At 46.7% G+C, this 21,962-nt stretch overlaps 2 protein-coding genes across 2 annotated transcripts in view; one reads left to right on the forward strand and one right to left on the reverse strand.

The window, feature by feature from the left end:
- The first annotated feature begins 550 nt into the window (after nucleotides 1-550).
- SAAL1 (serum amyloid A like 1) overlaps nucleotides 551-21,962 on the forward strand; it is a 72,384-nt gene continuing 50,972 nt past the window's right edge. The window contains exon 1 of the mRNA XM_040409780.1: nucleotides 551-681. Coding sequence (XP_040265714.1) covers nucleotides 678-681 — 4 coding nt within the window. The 5' untranslated portion in view covers nucleotides 551-677. The remainder of the gene's footprint in view (nucleotides 682-21,962) is intronic.
- LOC120980606 (serum amyloid A-5 protein-like) lies at nucleotides 7,514-12,903 on the reverse strand. Its single transcript, XM_040409790.1, has 4 exons — nucleotides 12,748-12,903; nucleotides 9,098-9,262; nucleotides 8,311-8,449; nucleotides 7,514-7,786 (listed from the first exon to the last, which is right to left on the reverse strand). The coding sequence occupies exons 2-4, from the start codon at nucleotides 9,234-9,236 to the stop codon at nucleotides 7,648-7,650; spliced, it is 417 nt and encodes a 138-aa protein (XP_040265724.1). The 5' UTR covers nucleotides 9,237-9,262; nucleotides 12,748-12,903; the 3' UTR covers nucleotides 7,514-7,647.

The following is a 21,962-nucleotide window of genomic DNA, read 5'->3' on the forward strand; positions in this document are numbered from 1 at the left end:
CACTGTGGTGTTTGGCTCTGTTGGGGGCGGTATAATGTGCCACAATATGGTATTGCCGGCCCTGCCTTCCATCATTTTGGACCCAACTACAAAACGGGGCCATTCTTAGTATTTTTTCCAGGGCCACTTTCAGTTCCCAGTCCGCCCCTGCAGCAGAGCATGCTTTCATTCCAGGAAGAATTCTCCCATTAACTGACAACAAGCAGAGATGTTGAAAATAGGGGAAAATGATGCGCAAAGTAAATTCTAAATAAATGCAATCCTGTTTATACTCTGTTCACATCCAAAGCTGCTATTGAAATTATTTTGCTTTTCTGGCAGGCGCTCAGATCCCATTCACCCTGTGCTCTGAGCGCTGACGGGTCTGATAACCTGCAGCTGACGGGATGGAGAAAAAGACCAGATAAAATCAATGCCGAAGTGAATTTAGGGGTTTGCGAGGTCATTTCACTATTCGAGGAAGCGTGAATTCCGTTATAGAGATTTCTGCATTCAGCAGGAAGCAGCAGGACCTCCTTCAGTGCAAGTCAATGGGAAGCGACTGAGATTGTTTGAGCCTCGCGAACTTCCGTAGCACCTGCACCCCTGTTTGTAGTAGGTCACATGCTCAGTAGCGCCTTTACTTTGCTGGGTCACGTGACGGGGCGGGGCTTGTGACGTCGAGGCCGAGGAGCAGTATGGGTGAGTTGTGAGTGACTGCTCGGAGCAGCCGATGGCCGCAGTCACCGGGGAGGAGGGAAATTCAAACCCCCGTTGATCGCCCTGTGAAGCCCCGGTCTGCGGCCGCCTGCCGAGCGGTGCTCCGTCTCCGTTTATGTCCGTCTTGTTGAGAAGTTCGCTGTTGTAACTGATAATCAGCCCCCCCTTCCCCCCCGCGCTGTCGCAAATGGACTATTCCGCGTCACTAATCTGTCTCTGAGGATTTGTGCCGGACGTTTGTGGCCCTTGAGGGCCCGAGCTCACACGACTCCGTGGATAGTTTGCTGTGATAGAGCTTCTCCTCCTTTGATGGGTTTTCCATTTTACCTTGCTCTTACATGAGTGCGGAGCAGGTTGTAGGGGAGGCGCTGACTGGGGGCCCCCAGGACCGCAGGGTCTCTGTTAGGGGATGTTCACACTGGGCAGAACCAGTACCTCTGAATGGGATTGTTCCTGCTGCAGGAGTTTCCACACAAAACACAAGTATAACCCAATGCTATAAGAAGATGGAGGCAGTATTATTATACTTCTCTCATTCCCCTATAGATGGAGGCGGTGTTATTATACTCCTCTCATTCCCCTATAGATGGAGGCGGTGTTATTATACTTCTCTCATTCCCCTATAGATGGAGGCGGTGTTATTATACTCCTCTCATTCCCCTATAGATGGAGGCGGTGTTATTATACTTCTCTCATTCCCCTATAGATGGAGGCGGTGTTATTATACTCCTCTCATTCCCCTATAGATGGAGGCGGTGTTATTATACTCCTGCCATTCCCCTATAGATGGAGGAGGTATTATTATACTCCTGTCATTCCTCTATAGATGGAGGCGGTGTTATTATACTCCTCTCATTCCCCTATAGATGGAGGTGTTATTATACTCCTGCCATTCCCCTATAGATGGACGAGGACCGAGGTGTTATTATACTCCTGTCATTCCTCTATAGATGGAGGCGGTATTATTATATTCCTGCCATTCCCCTATAGATGGAGGCGGTGTTATTATACTCCTGCCATTCCCCTATAGATGGAGGAGGTATTATTATACTCCTGTCATTCCTCTATAGATGGAGGCGGTGTTATTATACTCCTGCCATTCCCCTATAGATGGAGGCGGTGTTATTATACTCCTCTCATTCCTCTATAGATGGAGGCAGTGTTATTATACTCCTCTCATTCCTCTATAGATGGAGGTGGTATTATTATACTCCTGCCATTCCTCTATAGATGGAGGCGGTGTTATTATACTCCTGCCATTCCCCTATAGATGGAGGCGGTGTTATTATACTCCTGCCATTCCTCTATAGATGGAGGCGGTGTTATTATACTCCTGCCATTCCTCTATAGATGGAGGCGGTGTTATTATACTCCTGCCATTCCCCTATAGATGGAGGCGGTGTTATTATATTCCGCTCATTCCTCTATAGATGGAGGCGGTGTTATTATTCTCCTGTCATTCCTCTATAGATGGAGGTGGTGTTATTATACTCCTGTCATTCCTCTATAGATGGAGGTGGTGTTATTATATTCCGCTCATTCCTCTATAGATGGAGGCGGTGTTATTATACTCCTGTCATTCCCCTATAGATGGAGGTGGTGTTATTATACTCCTGTCATTCCTCTATAGATGGAGGTGGTGTTATTATACTCCTGTCATTCCCCTATAGATGGAGGTGGTGTTATTATACTCCTCTCATTCCTCTATAGATGGAGGCGGTGTTATTATACTCCTCTCATTCCTCTATAGATGGAGGCGGTGTTATTATACTCCTGTCATTCCTCTATAGATGGACGAGGTGTTATTATACTCCTGTCATTCCCCTATAGATGGAGGTGGTATTATTATATTCCTGCCATTCCCCTATAGATGGAGATGGTATTATTATACTCCTGCCATTCCTCTATAGATGGAGGCGGTGTTATTATACTCCTGCCATTCCTCTATAGATGGAGGCGGTGTTATTATACTCCTGTCATTCCCCTATAGATGGAGGTAGTGTTATTATACTCCTGTCATTCCTCTATAGATGGAGGTGGTGTTATTATACTCCTGTCATTCCCCTATAGATGGAGGTGGTGTTATTATACTCCTGCCATTCCTCTATAGATGGAGGCGGTGTTATTATACTCCTGCCATTCCTCTATAGATGGAGGCGGTGTTATTATACTCCTGTCATTCCCCTATAGATGGAGGTGTTATTATACTCCTGTCATTCCCCTATAGATGGAGGTGTTATTATACTCCTGTCATTCCCCTATAGATGGAGGTGTTATTATACTCCTGTCATTCCCCTATAGATGGAGGTGTTATTATATTCCTGCCATTCCCCTATAGATGGAGGCGGTGTTATTATATTCCTGTCATTCCCCTATAGATGGAGGCGGTGTTATTATACTCCTCTCATTCCCCTATAGATGGAGGCGGTGTTATTATACTCCTCTCATTCCCCTATAGATGGAGGCGGTGTTATTATACTCCTCTCATTCCTCTATAGATGGAGGCGGTGTTAGTATACTCCTGTCATTCCTCTATAGATGGAGGCGGTGTTATTATACTCCTCTCATTCCTCTATAGATGGAGGCGGTGTTATTATACTCCTCTCATTCCTCTATAGATGGAGGCGGTGTTATTATATTCCGCTCATTCCTCTATAGATGGAGGCGGTGTTATTATACTCCTGTCATTCCTCTATAGATGGAGGAGGTGTTATTATACTCCTGTCATTCCCCTATAGATGGAGGCGGTGTTATTATATTCTGCTCATTCCTCTATAGATGGAGGCGGTGTTATTATACTCCGCTCATTCCCCTATAGATGGAGGCGGTGTTATTATACTCCTGCCATTTCCCTATAGATGGAGGTGGTGTTATACTCCTCTCATTCCCCTATAGATGGAGGTGTTATTATACTCCTGTCATTCCCCTATAGATGTAGGTGTTATTATACTCCTGTCATTCCCCTATAGATGGAGGTGTTATTATATTCCTGCCATTCCCCTATAGATGGAGGCGGTGTTATTATATTCCTGTCATTCCCCTATAGATGGAGGCGGTGTTATTATACTCCTCTCATTCCCCTATAGATGGAGGTGGTGTTATTATACTCCTCTCATTCCCCTATAGATGGAGGCGGTGTTATTATACTCCTGTCATTCCCCTATAGATGGAGGCGGTGTTATTATACTCCTGTCATTCCCCTATAGATGGAGGCGGTGTTATTATACTCCTGTCATTCCCCTATAGATGGAGGCGGTGTTATTATACTCCTGTCATTCCCCTATAGATGGAGGCGGTGTTATTATACTCCTGTCATTCCCCTATAGATGGAGGCGGTGTTATTATACTCCTGCCATTCCCCTATAGATGGAGGTGGTATTATTATATTCCTGCCATTCCCCTATAGATGGAAGCGGTGTTATATTCCGCTCATTCCTCTATAGATGGAGGAGGTGTTATTATACTCCGCTCATTCCCCTATAGATGGAGGCGGTGTTATTATATTCCTCTCATTCCTCTATAGATGGAGGTGGTGTTAGTATACTCCTGTCATTCCCCTATAGATGGAGGCGGTGTTATTATACTCCTCTCATTCCCCTATAGATGGAGGCGGTGTTATTATACTCCTGTCATTCCCCTATAGATGCAGGCGGTGTTATTATACTCCTCTCATTCCCCTATAGATGGAGGTGGTGTTATTATACTCCTGTCATTCCCCTATAGATGGAGGCAGTGTTATTATATTCCTGCCATTCCCCTATAGATGGAGGCGGTGTTATTATACTCCTGTCATTCCCCTATAGATTGAGGCAGTGTTATACTAATGTCATTCCCCTATAGATGGGGGGGGCGGTGTTATTATAATCCTCTCATTCCCCTGTACATGTGGGGGGTGATATTATTACAATCTTGTCACAGATGATAAACTCACTTCCCATCTGAAATGTACACTTTGCGGTAGCCATTAGGTTTCTCTCCCCTTTTAGGGTGTATAAACTGGGATGATACTCACTGATGCACAGTACAGGAGCTTTATAGTTTGTGCTTTTATAGCTGCTTTTTATCCTGCTGCCCGTGAGAGTGGAGGGATTGTTGCTGTCTCAGTAGGTGACATGTGGCTGTATAATCTGTATGTAGTGAGCTCCCCCTAGTGGTGGCTGTATGATCTGTATGTAGTGAGCTCCCCTAGTGGTGGCTGTATAATCTCTATGTAGTGAGCTCCCCCTAGTGGTGGCTGTATGATCTGTATGCAGTGAACTGCCCCTAGTGGTGGCTGTATAATCTGTATACATTGAGCTCCCCCTAGTGTTGGCTGCATAACCTGTATGTAGTGAGCTCCCCTAGTGGTGGCTGTATAATCTCTATGTATTGAGCTCCCACTAATGGTGGCTGTATGATCTCTATGTAGTGAGCTCTCCCTAGTGGTGGCTGTATGATCTGTATGTAGTGAGCTCCCTCTAATGGTGGCTGTTTAATCTGTATTTAGTGAGCTCCCCCTAGTGGTGGCTGTATGATCTGTATGTAGTGAGCTCCCTCTAATGGTGGCTGTATAATCTGTATGCAGTGAGCTCCCTCTAGTGGTCGCTGTATGATCTGTATGTAGTGAGCTCCCTCTAGTGGTGGCTGTATGATTTGTATGTAGTGAGCTCCCTCTAGTGGTCGCTGTATAATCTATATGTAGTGAGCTCCCTCTAGTGGTGGCTGTATAATCTGTATGTAGTGAGCTCCCCCTAGTGGTTTCTGTAAGCAGCTACAGATGAGCGAATGTCTGCTTATGAAATTCGTTCACACTTCGTTTGGTGGTAAAAGGTGAATTGCGTCATGGATTCCGTTACCACGGACCATAACGCAATTCCATGACGGAATGCATAACAGAATGCCTTTAGAAGTCTATGGCCTGCATAATGGATCCGTCCGGTTTTCGTTAAGCTGGCGTCCTCTCCTGCATAAAGGAAACCAGACGGATCCGTTATGCAGGACATAGACTTCTGTTATAACAGAATGCCTCTAAAGGCCTTTCGTTATGGAATTGTGCTATGGTCCGTGGTAACGGAATCCATAACGCAATTCAGCATATACCCCAACTCAAAATAGGAAGTTCGCTCATCCCTAGTGCTGAGCAGCACCGCCGACACATTTTCAGGGGCAGCAGCAGGATGGGACTCTGTGCAGATGGAAGGGACCTGCTGGGGAAGCATGTGACTAAAGATGTCTGTGCAGCAAACTATGCAGAGGCGCGTTATGGCTGGAAGGAGTCATCATGGCTGTCAGGGCCAGATGGAGAGCATTGGTAAACTGTAATTAAGATACATTGTAAATAGCCGTGACGTTGTTTGCCCCTTTTGGGGTGTATAATGTGGCTTGGTACGAGAATCTGTAAATGTAGCAGATCTATTTCCATGAATATTGTGCATGTACAGAGAACGCCCCTATATCACACGCAGAGCGCCCCCTGTTGCAGCTGTCATTGTTATTGCTGATACTCGGGGCACGGCTCTAGTGTTTTTTAGGGAGCCCTTTAGGTCTGAAGTGATTGAGCTCACGGTCACTTCGCCCCCACTTGTTCGCCCTCTGCCTCCGACGGTCTGGATGCGTTCTCCTGCATTAGTGGGGAAAAATAGAAATGTGCACAGTCTGTGTATAGTGGTTGATGTGATTGGACTCGGTAATCATTTTTTTTTTTTTTTTTTTTTTTTTAACGGAGTCGTTAATGTCTCCATAGTATAGAAGATATTGCTCAATCAGGTTTCCTTCCTGTAGTCGTAATCTCAGTTCTCCCCCCCCCCCCCCCACCTTGCGCACATTAAAGGGGAGGGGAGTATGTTGTGTGGTTTAGTCATATCTGAATATTGGGGAATCCTGTTACATTAGTACATTGTACATACATTTGCTACATCAATAGAGGGGATGTCCCATTAAGAACAGTGTTTGCAAACCACATTCTTATCTTCCGGGCTATATTTTGCCCTAGGAACTTAAGGTTCAGTGTCGGTGCCTAGGGTGGCTCTCAGTAAGAGGAGCTCATTGTACAAGGACCTGGTGATGGCCAGCGTCAGGATGTTGTCTGTCACAGCACAGCGGGCTAGGCCCTGATACTGTGCCACAGTGAAGCTGGCCTGATTTATTTAAGGAGGAGCAGACCCCGTCACAGCCAGGGAGAAAAAACAGCTCCCCCTTTCCCTGGCTGTGAGGTGCTCGGCCACGATCGGACCGCACTGCAACCAGGGAGAGGGAGACGTTCCCTGAGAAAAGCCTCGGCTCTCCGTACCGATTTGTATTCATTTAGTGTGTCAGTATGAATTGGCTTAGGAGTTCTGGTCTGGGGTCAGCATTCATTTAGAGGGTCTCAACTGGAGTCTGATTTAGTTTAGAGGTCTGGTCTGGGGTCTGAATGCTGTCTGCACTGCTTATAGGGCAACTTCATATGGGGCAGTTAGGGTTATATTATCTTACAGTTTGAGACTGTGCCCTATCTATGTATGGGCTGTCTACTGTGGGGCACTGTCTTTTACTGTTCTCCAATATTTCGGGTGCTGAGACATTATTGGGGTCGGCAGCAGCAGCATGGCACCATTAAAGAGGGCAGCAGGATGGCGGTTTGTGAAGAGTGAGGGGACCTGCAGGTGAAGTAAGTTACCAAAGATGTCTGTGCAGCAAACTATGCAGATGTAAGTTATGGCTGGAAGTCATCATGGCGGTCTGGGCAAGGTGGAGAAGATTTGGTTATGGTCTAATAGCATTATATATTAGAGTCCCGTCATCATGTGTACGCAGCAGTGATATTTTATAATACATTACAGTCAATACGAGGATCTGTAAAAGTAACAGAACAGCTTTATTGCTTCCATGAATGTGCATGTACAGAGAATGACCATACGGGGTAACGCTGATCACATCCAGCTGCTGCAGGTCATGGTTCACGCCGATGTGTTGGCATAGGGCACGGCTCTAGTATTTCTTAGGGAGCCCTTTAGGTCTGAAGTGATTGGGGTCACGGCCGCTTCGCCCCCACTTGTTCGCCCTCTGATCTGCAGCGCTGTCTGCAAGTCCTCTGCCTCCGATGGTCTGGACGCGTTCTCTTCCATTACTGGGGAAAGACAGAAATGGGCACCGTCTCAGGATAATGTTGCTGTGTCACACCCAAAACTGCCTTCAAAATCCTACTGGCATCCTGTTAACTCGCTGCAGCCTCTGCTGGTTCAGTTCTGTGCTGAGCTATTGACAGGGCTATGAACTCATTGTGGTGGTGATCGGGTCGCCCATTGCTGACAACCAGATATAATCTTCCAATCTCGTTAGTAAATGGTTCCCTATTGGAGATTCCACCCCCAGCACACAGGGGCCACAGTGCCTGGGGGAGGCAGTCTGCTTAGCTGGTAGGGCTGCAAGCGCAAGGCGACTTCTTCTTCGTTCCAAGCCGCAACCACCACAATTCTGAATGCAGCTTTGGGTGTGACCAGAGTACAAGTTGAAAATATGTTTAAAAAAATTTAACGAATCATCATTCTATGAATATTGTGTAGTGAAGGGTGAGTAACATTATTAGGTCCGTACATCACATCCTGATGATTAGGTTTCCTAAGGTGTTCCCAGGTCTATAGGGACACTTACCTTATAACCCTGGCCGCCCAGGCGCCACCCTTTCCTCTCTTTGCAGCATCGTAATTCCCCCGGGCATGGAAATACTTGTCGTCATCCTTCCAGTTGGCTGCTCTCATATCTTTATAGGCTCGAGCCATGTCCCAGGATCCTGCAGGACATCATGAGTCAGTGTTACCCTAAAATAAGTGCCCCCCCCCACCTTCTTAATATTTCATTAGAACTGAAAATATATTATTGGGATTGCTCCCCTGTTGGATAAATCTGTGAGTCTGCAGTTACCAGATGTATCCAACAGGGGAGCAATTCCGATAACACAATAGCTGGGCACACTTACACTATTGTGATCTACAACGTAGGGAATTTCACACTTTCCTTGTCTTGTCCTAAAGATCTAGTGATGGGGGTAGCAAGGAAACCGAGAGATCATCAAAATCTCCCTGAAAGTCTACGGTTTTGTGTATACACCTATGTGCTCTTACAGCTCCTATGTCTATTAAAGTGGAGTAGCACAAGACTGCTTGATGAGATTACACAAATCTGCAACCATGGAGGCACATAGATGGGCACGGGAGCTGCTGATAGAAAACGGCATTTTTTTTTTTTTGGGGGGGGGGGGGTAAATCAACATAATGGAAATGCAGAGGAGCAGTAAAAATAAGTTGCAGAAGTGAGCATACCCTTTATAGAGCTTTGATCACTCAGTAATACAAATGACTTATTTACCAGTAGCAGCTCCCCCTAGTGGGCACAGAATGGAATTGGATTGTTTCGCCATGCCACCTCGGTTGGCACCTACCTTGAGCGGCCTGCTTGGAAAACCTGGCAGCGTCTCTAACGTTGTTCTTGACTTGTCTGCCTTTGTTTTTTAACCATTGCAACTGCGCCTGAGCCACCGCCAGCGACAGCAGCAGCAGGAGAAGCACTGACGGCCTCATTGGGAATCAGCAGGGGGCGCTCTTGCCTGCGGGACAGGATAGACACAGATTACAGGAGAGCTCTAGCATTGAAATTATGAACCAGCAGCTCCTGGGTTCCAGCACAGGAGAAAACTGTGATTTTGCAAATTATGACCTCATGTCCTTTACCTAGACTGTATACTACAACTCCCAGCATGCCCTGTTTGGAGAGCCTCAGGTTAGATGGGACTACTCTGAATCCCACTCTCCAGACAAGTGTAATGAGAATATTTATGCCATTCCCTAACACTATAAGGAAGACCATGGAGGCAGTCTTCCTTACATTAGGTGTCTAATAAAACAGAGATGTTACCTGTACTCTGAGGACGGGTGAAGTGTGGAGGTCGACTCCCTGGGCATTACCTGCAGTGGCACATGGGGGCACACCTTGTTTGTTTCTGCATCTTGACAGAATTGACCTATACTTAGTATGGTCATCGATATCAGAAAGGTAGTGCTGCATGCCAGGGGCAATCTCATATTGATGACCCATCCATCAATTTTGTAGGGGTTCCTCCATTTAAAAATAAAAATAAAATATATAATATATATATTTTATTTATTTTTTGTGACTTAAAATATTATATTTGTAAAAAGGCACTAAAGTGTTTAAATCCAGCAGTCGGATTATAAAATATTCTGTGTTCCTGGAGAGTCCAAAAAATGTTTCACTTTACGGATATACAATGTATTAACGAACAGTGAACAGACGGATACATTGTGACATCACCAGATAACGCCCTGTCTGTCTGCAGGATTTGAGCATTTACACGACCGTATGTACTTTGCAATCCGCAAAATACAGATGGCGTCCGTGTTGCATTCCCATTGTTTTGGACTTATTGACTTCAGTGGGTCCGTGGTCTGCATTTTGCGGTCAAGTATAGGACATGTTTGTGCATCTGCATTTTGAGGACCACAAAATCCATACGGTCATGTGAATGTGTCTATTTCAGCCTGGATAGCCCTATTATGAAATGGACAGATCGGATGGCTAATAAGTCTCCTGTCTTAGGCTACTTTCACACTAGCGTTGTTTGAATCCGGCGTTCAATTCCGACACCGGAACTGCCCGCCGGATCCGGAGAAATGTGTGAAAACGGATTACATTTTGAATCCGGATCAGGATTTTGATCACAATGAAAAAATGCATTGGAAAAAACGGATCCGCCATTTATGGACTTTAACTTTTTTTTTTCCACATTTTTCGGGTTTAACATGCAAAAGCCGGATCCGGTTTGACGGCACACACGGCGCCGGATCCGACGTTAATGCAAGTCAATGGGAAAAAGGCCAGATCCGGCTTTCAGTCAAAGTGTTCAGGATTTTTGGCCGGAGGTAAAAATACAACATGCTACAGTTTTCTGAAAAGCCTGATCAGTCAAAAAGACTGAACTGAAGACATCCTGATGCATCCTGAACGGATTACTCTCCATTCATAATGCATTAGGATAAAACTGATCAGTTCTTTTCCGGATTTGAGCCCCTAGGACGGAACTCCGCACCGGAAAAGAAAAACGCTAGTGTGAAAGTACCCTTAGCCCTAGTGACCAGAATGATTGCTCCTGTGGCTCACAATTCATAACTGTTATCTCCTTTGGCCTACAACCATCTCTTCCGCCATGGCTGAGCTTGTATATGTAGTGAATGGAGAGAGAGAGGAGAAAGCTGCTGCCAGACACCTCAGTCCTGTATGGGCACCTGGTAGCGGCTGATCTCCGATGTCTTTTGTCGGCAGCAGATGGTGCGGTGTAATCACGTTCTGCTGCCGGTAAACGACGAGTCAGTATGGAGAAAAATGATGGCATTAGCGATCCCTGCTCCCCATACCGTGGAGGAGATCGCTGCTTGTAATAACAGCGGTCTCCTCCACCAGCAGGCAGCAGATTGCCGGGAAGGAGTGCAGTCCTGTCGTCCTGTTTACAGAGACTTTAATGTCCCCCTGACATCAGCGTCGGGGAGGATGTCAAACACATTAGATTTAGATCTCACATATGTCCCGCTTCACTTTCTCTCTTATCCCTACATGTGCAGATATGTACAGGGCGCGCAGCCGGGAAATGCTCAGAACCAGGAGCCTTACTCCCATTTATTCCATCACTAGAAGCAGGTCTGGCCCCTGATGAGGCACAAAAACAATGTGACAAATCGCACAGGAATTATTCAGGATTGAGTGTGTCGGCATTGAAAGATCTTGAAGGTCCCTTTACTTGGGATCCCGACAATCTGCTGCTCGCTGGTGGAGGAGAGCGCGGCATTTACATGCAGCGATCTCCTCCACAGTATGGGGAGCAGTAATCGCTAATTCCATCGCTCAACCCAATACTGAATCATTATTTGCCGGCAGCTGAGCGCTGATTACACAGCATCATCTGCCACCAGCAAACGAGTTTTTGTGTGCGCACAAATGATGGGATTACCGATGAACGAGCGTACATTTACACTGCCAGACAGTCGCTGAAGAGCGGTCCTATGAACAATTATCTTTAGGATTCTCGGCCTGTGTAAAGGGCCCTTTAGACCATTCAGGCTGAACATATCTCAGGGAAATCTATATCGGAGGGAGAATTATGAGCCCGATGAGCAGTCATTCTTGTCACTAGGTCAATGACAAAGGGGTCCTCTCACTTCAGCAAATGGCATTTATCCTGTAGAGAAAGTTAATACAAGGCGCTTACTAATGTATTGTGATTGGCAATAATGCTTCCCTTGCTGGCTGGATTTATTTTTCCATCACATTATACACTGCTCGTTTCCATAGTTACGACCACCCTGCAATCCATCAGCGGTGGTCGTGTTTGCACACTATAGATAAGAATGCCGGCCTCTCTGGTGGCCGGAAGCGCACATGGGCTGGTGCTTTTTCCTATAGTGTGCAAGCATGACCACCACTGATGGATTGCAGGGTGGTCCTAACCATGGAAACGAGCCGTGTATAATGTGATGGAAAAATCAATTCAGCCAGCAAGGAGACAATATGGATAATAACAATACATTAGTAAGTGCCTTGTATTAACTTCCTCTACAAGATAAGTGCCACTTGCTGAAGTGACACAACCCCTTTAATCACAAACTGATCTGTCCACCTAGGGCTATCCTAGGCTGAAATACACAGCTAGCAAAATCCTGCAGTATCAGTACTGGTGCACGATGTAACAATGTATCGCTCTGTTTACTGTTTGTAAGTACATTGTATATCCTCACAATTCTCTTATCTTTCAAAGCTCAGCCTTTTCCTTTGCATGTGACCCAATACAAAATCTGCCCCAGTATCTTCTGGGTCTGGATCGCGCTGTTCTGCTCTAAAAATCAGTTCCGGATAATTTTCCTGCAAATTTTAATCAAAATTAATTCCTACCATAAACTCTTAAATCGAGAGGCATTTTAGGTTCTTTTCTTATTCCCAGGCTACTAAAAAGTCATCTTGGTTGCTAAGTTCTCCAGAATGGACTCTCTCTCTGCAGCAGTAAGACAGTAATCATGCCCTCACCTGTATCAGGATCTGCAGTCTGCTCCTTGCCGGGCTCTGGGGTCCGTCCGGCGGCAGCGCTATTTATCCCAGTTGCTCGCCGACTGCTCCAATCAGATCCTGCAATCTGTGAGTCATTAATATCATTACAGTGTAAAAGCCTCTGTCCTAGACATTTCTCAATCTGAGAATTTCTTAGTTTCGGTTTATTCTGGGTTTACGAGAATCTTTACCCCTTGCATTGGCCTCGCAGCTCCCTGCCCAGTGCCAGGCTGGGAGGAGAAAGCTTTATGCACTTGGAATTTCCACTTGGACTTTGCTAATAATAAGAAAAATATGTAATTTTTTTGTGGGGGAATCTGAAATGCTACAAGAAATAGACCAGGACACGTGTACATCGGTGTTTATGTAGTAGAAGCAGAAGTGGGGTAATGGCGGGGAAATCTTATGCTAAAAGCGATGTCTGGGTTAGAAAATGCCTGTTTGTCACATCCTCAGAACTAAAACTGGGTGCAGACAGTCTCCATTACAGAGTGTCAATGAATCATCGCCGCAGCCATCAAGACTGGGTGTTGGGGCTGCCCACCCGACAATTTACTGGGATTATGAGCTGAAACGAATGGCACCCTTTACAGACAAAAGGTGAGTGGAGTTGGCGCTAGGATAGAGAGAGAAAAACGGTAAAACCAGTGAAGTGCCGCAGTAAATAATCTGGTCAGCAGTCCTTTCATTATCTTAAGGCAGGATTATGATGAGTTATCTCTATTATAAAGCTGGGGCAGATAACAAAGGATCCACCAATTAGAATAGGTGATGGACACAGGTCACCTCTTTTGCTTTCCTGCGCAGGTCACAGAGCATGCCCACACCGCTCCCTGAGTGAGCTCTTCCGAGAGGTCCAAACCCTCAGTAAGGCTACTTTCACATCTGTGTGATCCGGCCGAGGATCTCAAAACCAGAATTAAACGGATCCGAGCCACTTATTACATCCGGAATCATCTGTTCCATTCGAACGCGGTTGTATTAAATCAAAACTGAACATCCAGTTATTTTGCTATAAAAAAAATGGATCCGGCACCATTGACTTACATTGCTTTTAATGCCTGGTCCAGTTTGTTCAATTTTGCAAACTGGACACAAAACTGCAGCGTGCAGCGGTTTTATGTCCGGCAGCAAAACGGAACAGATACATACTTAACCTGGAGAGGTGTAAGGAGGCCGAATGTATGTTTTCCCATCTGATCTGAAGTCTGCGGTATGTGACTGCTGCTAATGAGACAGACCCTGCCCCTCTGATAATGTGACTGCCGCTAATGAGACAGACCCTGCCCCTCTGATAATGTGACTGCCGCTAATGAGACAGACCATGACCCTCTGATAATGTGACTGCCGCTAATGAGACAGACCCTGCCCCTCTGATAATGTGACTGCCGCTAATGAGACAGACCCTGCCCCTCTGATAATGTGACTGCCGCTAATGAGACAGACCCTGCCCCTCTGATAATGTGACTGCTGCTAATGAGACAGACCCTGCCCCTCTGATAATGTGACTGCCGTTAATGAGACAGACCCTGCCCCTCTGATAATGTGACTGCCGCTAATGAGACAGACCCTGCCCCTCTGATAATGTGACTGCCGCTAATGAGACAGACCATGACCCTCTGATAATGTGACTGCCGCTAATGAGACAGACCCTGCCCCTCTGATAATGTGACTGCCGCTAATGAGACAGACCCTGCCCCTCTGATAATGTGACTGCAGCTGGGAGAACATCTTCCATATATGACTTCATATGGATTTCCTGCCTCACAGCTGCCAAACCTGTAGGGGGCAGTAAAGTAAATGATAACCGGTCCAGCATGGCTTGGTATATAGTGAGCTCCCTTCTCATACAGATATAATGGGTGTCTTCATGTGTTAATCCTACTGTACAAGGAAAGATGGGGTGGAGAGGAGTCCTATAATATGCTAAATATGTGCAGAGTTGCTGCTGATCATCCTATCCTTTGAATAGGTCATTAATATCAGATCAGTGGGTGGTCTGACAAACGCCAGTCCTGCCATTCAGCTGTCCTCAGCCGCCACCGGAAAACCCACAGTGGAGGGAGTGGGAAGCCGAAAGCTCCATCCACTGTCTAGTGGGTGTGCTGGGTTCCTGCAGCTCAGCTCCCCTTCAAGGAAGGTTTTAGACCCCACTGACCTAATATTTATGACCTATCCTAAAGAAAGGTCGTCAGTATCTAGAGCTTTGTCAGCCCCTTTTACCCCTTAGCGCAGAACGCTGTGCATGTACGGCAGGGAAAACTGCCAGAACTGCACGGCGTTCATTTAAATGCTCCCCTGCCAAGATCGCGCACCTGAAGCGCAACTTACCCCACTGTGTCGGGGAGTGAACAACTTGCCCTTGACTGCCTGGGACCAATCAGCTGTGGTCCCGGCCGCAGATCACCGCCACACATTATTTCCTACCGAAGAGTATTCGCGCGCGCGTGTGCATGCGCCCACACATCTCCTCCTCTTCTGGCATCCGACTCTCACTGAAATGAGAGGATCGGAGATGAGAAATAGCTTTCTGTACATAATTCATTGTGATTGGCCCACAGTCAGAAACGGACCAATCACAATGAGTTATGTACAGAGCGCTATCTCTCACCTTCGATCCTCTCATTTCAGTGAGAGAAGTGATCAGAGCCAGTGAAACAGACCTGTGGGGAAAAAAAACACACATACTCCAAAAGTGCCCCTCATTTGTCCCCTGTGCCCCTCATCAACCCTCATTTGTCCCCTGTGCCTGTCACTGTGTGCTGTCTGCCAATAGTGACAGTACATCAGCACACCAGTCCCTGTCATCCATACTGTCAGTAACCTGTTTTTGGCAATTCATTAGGGTTCGTTAGGGAGTTATCGGGGTTAGAGCTTTAGTTTTAGGGTAAGTTAGACGTTTATTGTAAAAAAAAATATAAAAATTAAAAAAATATTGGGGATGTCAGTACTTGTCTCAGATTATAAAGACTCCGTTTCAAACCCCCCCCCCCCCCCCATACCTCCGAACCTCTATATTCCATCTGTGACCAGTCCTTGTCACTGAATTTGCCAGCAGTGACACATTTCTGTCACCAGTGATATAAAGCTCCACTACTTTTTTTTATATATACAAATTTGCAAAATGTCTCAACGGGTGTACAGCGCCGAGGAGGCTTATGCCATACTAGCCTCAGAGTCTGACTCTGACAGTGGAGAAGAAGACTCTTTTCTGGTGTATAGCTCTTCTTCTGATTCCTCAGTTGACGAACCCTCTCACAGACGCAGTAGAGTTAGAAGCGCATCAGCTTCTAAAAATGACCCCAGCTGGACTTCTGCTACTAACTTCGTACCTCAGTTTCCGGACTTTACGGCCACTGCAGGCATTGATGTGAACACTGCAGGGTTCACGGAAGCTGATTATTTTTTTTTTTCCACCTTTTTTTTCTTTTTCTGATGAATTGATAGACATGATGGTGGAGCAAACTAATCTTTATGCCAATCAATTTTCAGCCGCCCACCCCAACTCATTCTATGCAAGACCCCTTCAGTGGACTCCCACGACCCCTTTGTATATGATTTTTTTTGGGGGTCTAATACTTAATATGGGGATAATAAAAAAAACATCACTACGGTCATATTGGAGTAGAGACCTTTTACATCACACGCCAATATACCGCACCATTATGTCCAGGACCCGATTCAAAAGTCCCCTGAAATTTCTACATTATAACAATAATGCAGATTGTCCACCCCCAATGATCCTGGATATGATCGTTTATACAAAATTCGGCCTATTATAGATCATTATAATCTCAAGTTTGCCCAGGTATACACCCCTCCCAAAAGCATCTGTCCATTGATGAATCCCTTGTCCACTTCGAAGGCAGACTGCATTTTCGCCAATACCTGCCCAACAAACGGGCCAGATATGGCATCAAACTCTACAAACTACGTGAAAGCCAAAGTGGCTAAACACATAAATTTAGAGTTTACGAGGGAAAGGATTCAAAAATTGAACCCGCAGAGTGCCCCCGTCTCCTTGGAATAGCAGGCAAAATAGTATGGGACTCGATTCACCCCCTGCTAGGTCAAGGGTACAACTTGTACCTTGACAACTTCTACACAAGTGTCCCACTACTGAAATGCCTGTTTTCCAGAGACCCTGTTGCATGCGGAACTTTCAGACGAAACCAAAAACATCTGCCTAAAAATTTTATAGACCATAGAATAAGAGTGAGGGAAAGCAGGGCAGTTTGCAGTGATAACAATGGCGTAGCCAGAAATGACTGGGCCCCACAGCATATTTTTGAATGGGGGCCCCCCTCCCCCAGTAATTTTTTCGCAACCCCTTCCTTTCAAGCCGCCCCCATTCCTGTGGCTAGTAAAGATCGCTCTCTCAGACCAGGCCCGGCAGCTGTTCCATCCGTTTTCTACACTGTCTATACTGTCACTGGATATCATTTCATTGTGTAATACTGTTGAGGGGGCCCTGACAAAATCTTTTAGTCCTCCTGGATGGGCCCCTTCGTGGTCAGGGCCCCAAAGCATCCGCTTCCCCTGCTTCCCCTATAGTTACGCCCCTGAGTGATAACATTATGCTTGTTAAGTACAAAGACAAGCGTGGTGACGTCTTTGTACTTACTACCATACATGCTGACAGATCCACCCCTGTTCCAGTTCGTGGATCCACAGAATCAGTCCCCAAACCTGTGTGCATCCAGGACTATAATAAGTTAATGGGAGGGGTGGATCTGTCAGACCAGGTACTGCAACCATACACTGCCCTCCGCAAAACTCGGGCATGGTATAAAAAATTGGCATTGCACCTGACGCAAATTGCCCTCTATAATGCTTTTATAATATACAGAAGTGAAGGAAACAGAGGAAAATTCCTGCACTTTCAAGAAACAGTAATAGACATTTTTATTTGGGGAACACGAAGGGAGCAGGGCCACAGGAAGTGAGAGCAGAATAATACGAGGACAGCATTTCCCCCTGCGAAGGCCCCCCCCCCCCCCCTCCCCACAGAGAGACGGAGAAGGCCACAAAAAAGGTGTCTGGTATGCTCCAGAAATGGAATCGGGAAAGACACAATTCATCATTGTGAGCCGTGCCCCTCAAAGCCGGGTCTTTGCATAAGATTGTTTTAGAATCTACCACACCTCTGTTGACTTTTAACTAAACCCCCTTTGATCATTTTATTTAAAAAGAAAACTTGAAACTGTATGCTGGGAAAAATTCTAATTTCCCTTTTCTCCACATTTCAATTGCCATTCTAATAAAACCCATAACAAAGCAAAAAATTCTCATTACACCCCTAGATGACGGGTGTTGTTTTATAAAAGGGGACTAGAACTTTGTATGTTCTGGTAGCTCAGAGCCTCTGCAATGTGATGACCTATATTATACAACATATTTCTTTGATATATAATTTGAGACACTTGTTTCTTTTAGCTGCTGTATTTGGCGACTATGTCCTACCATATAAAGGATATATATACATATACACAGTACAGACCAAAAGTTTGGACACACCTTCTCATTCAAAGAGTTTTCTTTATTTTCATGACTATGAAGGCATCAAAACTATGAATTAACACATGTGGAATTATATACATAACAAACAAGTGTGAAACAACTGAAAATATGTCATATTCTAGGTTCTTCAAAGTAGCCACCTTTTGCTTTGATTACTGCTTTGCACACTCTTGGCATTCTCTTGATGAGCTTCAAGAGGTAGTCCCCTGAAATGGTCTTCCAACAGTCTTGAAGGAGTTCCCAGAGATGCTTAGCACTTGCTGGCCCTTTTGCCTTCACTCTTCGGTCCAGCTCACCCCAAACCATCTCGATTGGGTTCAGGTCCGGTGACTGTGGAGGCCAGGTCATCTGGCGCAGCACCCCATCACTCTCCTTCATGGTCAAATAGCCCTTACTTTCAAAGTTTTCCCAATTTTTCGGCTGACTGACTGACCTTCATTTCTTAAAGTAATGATGGCCACTCGTTTTTCTTTACTTAGCTGCTTTTTTCTTGCCATAATACAAATTCTAACAGTCTATTCAGTAGGACTATCAGCTGTGTATCCACCTGACTTCTCCTCAACGCAACTGATGGTCCCAACCCCATTTATAAGGCAAGAAATCCCACTTATTAAACCTGACAGGGCACACCTGTGAAGTGAAAACCATTTCAGGGGACTACCTCTTGAAGCTCATCAAGAGAATGCCAAGAGTGTGCAAAGCAGTAATCAAAGCAAAAGGTGGCTACTTTGAAGAACCTAGAATATGACATATTTTCAGTTGTTTCACACTTGTTTGTTATGTATAGAATTCCAAATGTGTTAATTCATAGTTTTGATGCCTTCAGTGTGAATCTACAATTTTCATAGTCATGAAAATAAAGAAAACTCTTTGAATGAGAAGGTGTGTCCAAACTTTTGGTCTGTACTGTGTATATGTATGTGTGTGTGTGTATATATATATATATATATATATATATATATAATTTGTAGGATACCGAATACATAAGCTGTTGCTTAGCAGTTCATTGAACTTTACAGTGTGCCCATACAGCAGTTTACGGCCTTATATGAAGTGTTGCCATATTCAGGAGAGAATGGGTAACAAATTGTGGGTGTAATTTACTCTGTTACCCCTTGTGAAAATAAATAATGTGAGCCTAAAGAGACATTTTCTTGTAAAAAATAAAAATGTTTGTTTTCACAGGCAAATATTTCTTAATTCTATGAATCGCTTGTTGGGTCACTACATGCCTTGAAAAATTCCTTGGGGGTGTAGTTTCCAAAATGGGGTCACTTCTTGGGGTTTTCCACTGTAGGGGTACCTCAGGGTGTCTTCAAATGTGACATGGCACCTGAAAATTATTCCAGCGAAATTTGCCCTCCAAAAGCCATATGGCGTTCCTTTCCTTCTGCGCCCTGCCGTGTGCCCGTACAGCAGTTTACGGCCATATATGGGGTGTTTCTGTAAACGACAGAATCAAGGCAGTAAATATTGTTTGGTTTGGCTGTTAACCCTTGCTTTGTTACTGGAAAAAATGGACTAAAATGGAAAATCTGCCAAAAAAGTGAAATTCTGAAATTTGATCTCCATTTTCCATTAATTCTTGTGGAACACCTAAAGGGTTAACAACGTTTGAAAAATCATTTTTGAATATCTTGAGGGGTGTAGTTTCTAAAATGGGGTAATTTTTGGGTGGTTTCTATTATGTAAGCCTTACAAAGTGACTTCAGACCTGAACTGGCCCTTAAAAAGTGGGTTTTGGAAATTTTCCGAAAAATTTCAACATTTGCTTATAAATCTTCTAAGCCTTGTAACGTCCCCAAAAAAAATAAAATGGCATTCCCAAAATGATCCAAACATGAAGTAGACATATGGGGAATGTAAATTAATAACTATTTTTGGAGGTATTACTATGTATTATAGAAGTAAAGAAACTGAAATTTGCAAATTTTTCAAAATTTGGGTAAATTTGGTATTTTTTTATAAAAATGAGTTGTTGTTTTTTACTCCATTTTACTGGTGTCATGAAGTACAATATGTGACGAGAAAACAGTCTCAGAATGGCCTGGATAAGTAAAAGCGTTTTAAAGTTATTACCACACAAAGTGACACTGGTCAGATTTGCAAAAATCAGCCCGGTCCTTAAAGGGAGTCTGTCACCACAATTTGCCCTTATAGACCACTTACATAGAACTGTAGCAGAACTATAGATCAGTCAAATGGTACCTTTGTCTTTTTGTTTGGATGTTCACCAGGGGCAAAAACTGAGTTTTATTCATATGTAAATGAGGGCTCGCAAGTGCCCAGGGGCGGCGTTCGGGCTGTAAGTGCCCAGGCCGCTCTGCCTTCTTCTCACATAAACCCTCCCCAGCCTGTTGCTTGGCCCGCCCTGTAAGCCTCTTACATCATCCAGTGTACTGGCCGATATCCCGCCCGCGCACGCGCACTGTGATGACTATTGTGGGCAGCAGCATCATTCCATGCAGTGCACTTGCAGCCCGAACGCCGCCCCTGGGCACTTGCAGCCCGAACGCCGCCCCTGGGCACTTGCAGCCCGAACGCCGCCCCTGGGCACTTGCAGCCCGAACGCCGCCCCTGGGCACTTACAGCCCGAACGCCGCCCCTGGGCACTTACAGCCCGAACGCCGCCCCTGGGCACTTGCAGCCCGAACGCCGCCCCTGGGCACTTGCAGCCCGAACGCCGCCCCTGGGCACTTGCAGCCCGAACGCCGCCCCTGGGCACTTGCAGCCCGAACGCCGCCCCTGGGCACTTGCAGCCCGAACGCCGCCCCTGGGCACTTGCAGCCCGAACGCCGCCCCTGGGCACTTGCAGCCCGAACGCCGCCCCTGGGCACTTGCAGCCCGAACGCCGCCCCTGGGCACTTGCAGCCCGAACGCCGCCCCTGGGCACTTGCAGCCCGAACGCCGCCCCTGGGCACTTGCAGCCCGAACGCCGCCCCTGGGCACTTGCAGCCCGAACGCCGCCCCTGGGCACTTGCAGCCCGAACGCCGCCCCTGGGCACTTGCAGCCCGAACGCCGCCCCTGGGCACTTGCAGCCCGAACGCCGCCCCTGGGCACTTGCAGCCCGAACGCCGCCCCTGGGCACTTGCAGCCCGAACGCCGCCCCTGGGCACTTGCAGCCCGAACGCCGCCCCTGGGCACTTGCAGCCCGAACGCCGCCCCTGGGCACTTGCAGCCCGAACGCCGCCCCTGGGCACTTGCAGCCCGAACGCCGCCCCTGGGCACTTGCAGCCCGAACGCCGCCCCTGGGCACTTGCAGCCCGAACGCCGCCCCTGGGCACTTGCAGCCCGAACGCCGCCCCTGGGCACTTGCAGCCCGAACGCCGCCCCTGGGCACTTGCAGCCCGAACGCCGCCCCTGGGCACTTGCAGCCCGAACGCCGCCCCTGGGCACTTGCAGCCCGAACGCCGCCCCTGGGCACTTGCAGCCCGAACGCCGCCCCTGGGCACTTGCAGCCCGAACGCCGCCCCTGGGCACTTGCAGCCCGAACGCCGCCCCTGGGCACTTGCAGCCCGAACGCCGCCCCTGGGCACTTGCAGCCCGAACGCCGCCCCTGGGCACTTGCAGCCCGAACGCCGCCCCTGGGCACTTGCAGCCCGAACGCCGCCCCTGGGCACTTGCAGCCCGAACGCCGCCCCTGGGCACTTGCAGCCCGAACGCCGCCCCTGGG

This window comes from Bufo bufo, chromosome 10, assembly GCF_905171765.1.
Source record: "Bufo bufo chromosome 10, aBufBuf1.1, whole genome shotgun sequence".
In the NCBI taxonomy this organism is placed as follows: Eukaryota; Metazoa; Chordata; class Amphibia; order Anura; family Bufonidae; genus Bufo; species Bufo bufo.